Below are 6,355 nucleotides of genomic sequence, written 5' to 3'. Positions count from 1 at the left end.
AGACCATGGAAACACTGCTTCAATATGATGCATGACCTACCAGCAGACCATGGAAACACTACAATATGCTGCATGACCTACCAGCAGACCATGGAAACACTGCTTCAATATGCTGCATGACCTACCAGCAGACCATGGAAACACTACAATATGCTGCATGACCTACCAGCAGACCATGGAAACAAATAAGTTCAGATGAACTTCACAGGGTGAAAGGTCACGATGAGCTTGATGCTCCTTTCCAATAAATATCAAGGGTCTTATTTTGGTGACATGGTGATCAATGGTTGGCTGCCGTTGACCAATAAAAAGAAACCATGTACCAGCGGTTGGCCAGAGGACACGTGCCACCTGGCCACTTCAGTAAATAGACCACAAATTTGGTTTCCAGGAAATTCTACCCCTGACATCCATTTTGTTTCCAGTATGAGGGTGAAGAAAATCCCTTTGATCACAGACATAATTCTCAAATGAAAGGAAATCACTCAAATCTGACACGTACCATCGAAGCTGCCCGTGTTCTGCGCAGTACTGGAGCAGTTTGCTGTACGTCTCGCTGGAGGGTCGGAACACGAACACGCCGGAGTTGAAACAGTCTGGCCAGCCGGGATCCGGGGCCGCAGAGAGCTCCTCTCTGTCAAACAACTCATCTATGTTCTGTACCACCTGCAACAAACACATACAGGTGAACTCTACTGTAGCTACCTGGAGGACATACAGGTGAACCCCCCCCCCCCCCCCCCCCTCATACCAGTGTGTGTGGGTCCTTGAAGGTCAGAGTATCGTGTGTTATCTCACCAGTGTGTCTGCATCCATGAAGACACATTTGGAGTAGTGTGTAAGGGTCCAGCAGTGTAGCTTGGTGAAGGTGACTCCCAGGTCAGGTCTCTTCATCAGGGCCAGGTGAGCTGCGTCTCCGCTGTCCAACACATCCACCAACAGTACTCAAAGATCTTCAGAAGCACTCCCTGGTGGTAAGAGGAGGAGCGAGGAGTGAGAGGAGGGCGGGAAGGAGAGAGAAGGAGCAGGAGGAGGCAGGAAGGAGAGAGAAGGAGCGAGGAGTGAGAGGAGGAGGAGGGCGGGAAGGAGAGAGAGAAGGAGCAGGAGGAGGGCAGGAAGGAGAGAGAAGGAGCGAGAGGAGGAGGGGCGGGAAGGGAGAGAGAAGGAGCGGAGGGAGAGGAGGAGGAGGAGGAGGGCAGGAAGGAGCGGAGAGAAGGCAGCATAGGACAGGTTGGGGGAAACCCCTGGATTAGAAGATGTTGGCGAGAGGGCTTCGAGAGATCATGCCAACAATCCTACATGTGGGAGATGAAGATCATGTTTGATCAAGCCCCAGATCATCACCAACAAGGTCTAGGATCAGATCTTGACTCCCAACGTTAGAAAGGTCATAGGTTACACTAACCAGTTGATGCTCCAGCCACTCTAGGACATAATAAAACAGTCGTCCCTGGGAAGTGGAAAGGGGTTCTTACTTGCAGGGGTCAGAGACATGGGGTCCGATCATCACCACCAGCTTCCTGGTTGTCTTGTGGTTCCGCAGGGACTTGCCCAGGACCATGGCTCCTCTGGCATAGTTGTCATTGGTCGCCAAAGTCACAAAAGCCTGGTCTGAGTGGGGACATAACTTATTAATAAAAACCTGAAATAACATTTTGTTTGGTTAAAAACAATGTGAATACATCAGAGTTAAATGACTTCATTGCTATAACCAACTCCATGGGAAGGCAACCATGTTCCTGGAGTGCTGTGGGTACAGGTGTGGTGCCTAGTTCCAACTAGGTACCACACTTGACCAACTGAGCTAATTTATGAGTTCAGTGACTGACTAAAAGTCAACACACCTGGTCCTCCAGGTTGATTAAATCAAAACCATTAGGTGCCTGAGGCACTCCAGGACCAGCGTCGTCTAAACCCGCCCTACTCAAACACCCCTCCCCCCCAAAAAAACAACTTTGTAAAGCCTGACTCAATGGTCCATCTCATAACTGGGGTGTCAAAACAAAGGCCTTAGTGTTTTTTATGTATGAAGACTAACATATTACTTCAGTGAGGGACGGTCTGTGGTTGTTTTACCAATGTCAGCACGTCACACAGAATGGCCAAGGGTTCCACGTCAACTGTGCCAAATAGGAAAGTCTATAAATGACCCATAAACTCAAGTATCAACAATGGACTGATTGTAAGATGGCAAAGGACACAATAGAATCCTGTTATTATAATGACAAAATCTAAACCCTGGAAGTTAATATCAGCAGCCTTGACAAGCCAGTGAATCAGCAGCAGTCACTCCAGGTGGTCCTGAACAATCCCCTGGGTGCAGCAGTCACTCCAGGTGGTCCTGAACAATCCCCTGGGTGCAGCAGTCACTCCAGGTGGTCCTGAACAATCCCCTGCAGCAGTCACTCCAGTTGGTCCTGAACAACCCCCTGGGTGCAGCAGTCACTCCAGGTGGTCCTGAACAATCCCTGGGTGCAGCAGTCACTCCAGGTGGTCCTGAACAATCCTGGGTGCAGCAGTCACTCCAGTTGGTCCTGAACAATCCCCTGGGTGCAGCAGTCACTCCAGGTGGTCCTGAACAATCCCCTGGGTGCGGTAGTCACTCCAGGTGGTCCTGAACAATCCCCCTGCGCGGTAGTCACCCAGGTGGTCCTGAACAATCCCCTGGGTGCGGTAGTCACTCCAGGTGGTCCTGAACAACCCTGGTTGCAGCAGTCACTCCAGTTGGTCCTGAACAATCCCTGGGTGCAGCAGTCACTCCAGGTGGTCCTGAACAATCCCTGGGTGCAGCAGTCACTCCAGGTGGTCCTGAACAATCCCCTGGGTGCAGCAGTCACTCCAGTTGGTCCTGAACAATCCCCTGGGTGCAGCAGTCACTCCAGGTGGTCCTGAACAATCCCCTGGGTGCAGCAGTCACTCCAGGTGGTCCTGAACAATCCCCTGGGTGCAGCAGTCACTCCAGTTGGTCCTGAACAATCCCCTGGGTGCAGCAGTCACTCCAGGTGGTCCTGAACAATCCCCTGTGCAGCAGTCACTCCAGGTGGTCCTGAACAATCCCTGGGTGCAGCAGTCACTCCAGGTGGTCCTGAACAATCCCCTGGGTGCAGCAGTCACTCCAGGTGGTCCTGAACAATCCCCTGGGTGCAGCAGTCACTCCAGGTGGTCCTGAACAATCCCTGGGTGCAGCAGTCACTCCAGTTGGTCCTGAACAATCCCCTCTGCAGCAGTCACTCCAGTTGGTAGTACCGCTCCCAAGAAAATATCTGATAAATTATAAGCAAATAAAACTTGGCCATCAAGTGTAGTGAGACGCCTGTTCCTCCGAGTCATTGTTATTCGCCACATTTAATTCACACTTGAAAAAATGCCATTTGATAAGCGACATGACACACTGTATATGGTCCCCTTCTATACAAGTCGTCAGCCATAGAAAGACTAGTTCAGTAATGGACTAGAGCCTAATGTTATTCCTTATATAGTCCAAGGTCCGTCTGTTTAGAGGGAAATTGGCTCTGGCAGCCAGAAAACACCATCTAAAACATGAATCAATTCTCAATTGCGGTATCGTTATTTTAAAAAATTAAAAAGAAAAAAAAGCACCCTACTTTCAAATCACATGAAAATAATTCCACTAAATATAGCGTGTTGTCACCAGTTTTAACGGTTGCAGCCAACAGTATTTGTCAATGACGTGGCATCTGTCTTCCGTATATTCACACAGGTAGGCGTTAGGACATGGCGTTAGGACATGGCGTTAGGACATGGCGTTAGGACATGGCGTTAGGACATGGCGTTAGGACATGCAGCTCTCAGTCTTCTGTTAGTTGTCCTAACAAGCGATATAACATGGAGAGGTGCCTAGTAATTCAACTTTTTGTTTTTAGAAAACCATTTCTCGCTGATATGAAAAGATATTGTCGGTAAGGTTTGGAAACATAAGGTGATGCGTTTTAATGTTCATAAGGAGCATCGGGGGAAACTTAAAACGCCACTGGCCAGAAGATATTATTGTCAATAGGCACTAAAGTTAGCTTCTATGAATGTTTCACATAAAGCCATCCTGCTGGCCTTTAGGCCTCAACCCACAGAAGCTGAACAGAAATATGAAGACGCAACACCTGGTGTTGGTCCAATTTTCCATGAGCTGAAATTGATAAAATCACCACAAAATGCTTCTCTAAACTTTTGGGCACAAATTTGTGAACATTCTTGTTAGTAAGCATTTATCATCATAATCCATCCACCTGACAGGTGAGGCATATCAAGAAGCTGATTAAATGGCATGATCAATACACAGGTGCACCTTGTGCTGGGGACAATAAAAGGTTACCCAAAATCTAGTTGCCGCAGATTTTTCAAGTTGAGGGAGTGTGCAATTGGCATGCTGACTGCAGGAATGCCCACCAGAGAATTGATTTTTCATTTCTAATGTCCCCAATGTCCTTTTAAAGAATTTGTTAGTACGTCCAAATGGCCTCAATCGCAGACCACGTGTGAGGCGAGTGTGGGCGAGCAGTTTGCAGATGGCCCATGGTGGAGGTGGGACTATGGTATTGGCAGGTTGGGGATGCTCTGGATCGACGTGTACAACAGCGTGTTCCAGTTCCAATATCCAGCAACTTCACACAGCCATTGAAGAGGAGTGGGACAACATTCTACAGGCCACAATCAACAGCCTGATCAACTCTATGAGAAGGAGATGTGTCGTACTGTGTGACGTAAATGGTGGTCACACCATACGGACTGGTTCTGATCCACGCCCACTCATTTTTATTAAAAGGTTTGTGACCAATGCCTATCTGTATTCGCAGTTATGTGAAATCCATAGATTGGGGCCTAATGAATGAATTTCAATTGACTGATTTCCTTATTTGAACTGTAAAACTCAGTAAAATCTTTGACATTGTTGCGTTCGTATTTGTGTTCAGTACAAATGAAGATTTAATAATCACCACCACTCTTAGAAAGGCAGATGACCAAGGGATGACTTGCAACTTTCGGAAATCATGGGGGACAGACTGGACATCGGGTTTCACTATTGACATTTTGCCAGATACATTTATAACTGTCACATTGGCGGAGGCACTGTGCCTTTAGGAATATAATGTCACAAAACACTGGAGGTACTTCAAGTTCAGAGAGTCACCAAGTCAGGACATTGAGTTTAACATGGAACACTAATTCAATTAATAAAATGACACTTCCAGTAGTCTACAGCGACGTGTCCACTAGGAACAGTGCGCAATCTACGAGCGAACATGGTTCTACTAAGGACGAGACTGATGGTGCTGTCAACACAACAGGGAACTCGGATAAATATTCATGACCTAAGCTCTTCAGGTTGGAAAGTGGGAACTAGTAAGAGGCCAGAGTTCACGACTTGGGCTTCAGAGTGGGATCACCTTTCACAAATCAGATAGTTGTTTTCTTTCGAGTTCCCAGTGGTTTTGAACGCGACATAATCAACAGCAAAAATGCAACGACCCGACAATTACTCCGTGATCCACACAATTACACACGCAAAACGTGAATTGATAAGATTGTATTAGAAAACATGCGCTGATGGTAGGTGGAAAAGAGACTCCATTTTAAAATGTCAGCATTGCCACTTTCTTGTTCTTGAGTCAACGATTACACTTCCTTGATATGATACAACAAACCAAGCTGTAGGTTTGTCAAAGTGCCCGTCATCCCCAATCATGTAGGCATTCATACCAATTGTTGTAGTTGGGATACTTAGTAACACACTGACTGACAGTCCGAACAATCATGAATAGTTACTTTGTTTCCCCCGTTTCGCTACAGTGCGAAACTTCAACCAGATCGTCCACTGATAAGATTGTTACAAAATGTCAACGTACCTTCTGCCATGATTCTATTACAAGTCGTAGCTACTCTGTTGATGGACTCGGCGTCTTACTTGGGAAAGGAACAACTTCATATAAGAAGGAGAATTTATAGACGCATGAACCAGAACGAGACAGTTGCCCACGTGACCGGTGCTAGGCACACACCCACTTCTGTACTGCATGCGCCATTGAGCACAACTACCCTGTCTCTCTGTCTCTCTCTCTCTCTCTCTCTCTCTCTCTCTCTCTCTCTCTCTCTCTCTCTCTCTCTCTCTCTCTGTCTCTCTCTCTCTCTCTCTCTCTCTCTCTCTCTCTCTCACACCCCTAAAGTAAACGGATTCTACTGGTTATGCTAACATCACTAAGAAGGTTGGTTCCTCCTCTAATCTACCCAGCAGACTACTGTACTCATGTTTATCAAATAAAATCTGTTATTGGTTGTGTATTACATATTTTGCAGATGTTGTCGCAAGTGCAACAAAATGTTTATGTTTTGATACCTGACA

At 47.0% G+C, this 6,355-nt stretch overlaps 1 protein-coding gene across 1 annotated transcript; it reads right to left on the bottom strand.

The window, feature by feature from the left end:
• Positions 1-502: 502 nt before the first annotated feature.
• LOC135530549 (glycogenin-1-like) lies at positions 503-6,081 on the bottom strand (the record flags this gene model as incomplete). Its single annotated transcript, XM_064958850.1, has 4 exons — positions 5,862-6,081; positions 1,480-1,611; positions 799-944; positions 503-666 (listed from the first exon to the last, which is right to left on the bottom strand). Coding segments are annotated over exons 1-4 (452 nt in total), but the record flags the coding sequence as incomplete, so codon positions are not given.
• Positions 6,082-6,355: the final 274 nt, after the last annotated feature.

Source organism: Oncorhynchus masou, unplaced genomic scaffold, assembly GCF_036934945.1.
Source record: "Oncorhynchus masou masou isolate Uvic2021 unplaced genomic scaffold, UVic_Omas_1.1 unplaced_scaffold_1377, whole genome shotgun sequence".
Classification (NCBI taxonomy): domain Eukaryota; kingdom Metazoa; phylum Chordata; class Actinopteri; order Salmoniformes; family Salmonidae; genus Oncorhynchus; species Oncorhynchus masou.
This window is presented reverse-complemented; position numbering and strand designations above follow the sequence as displayed.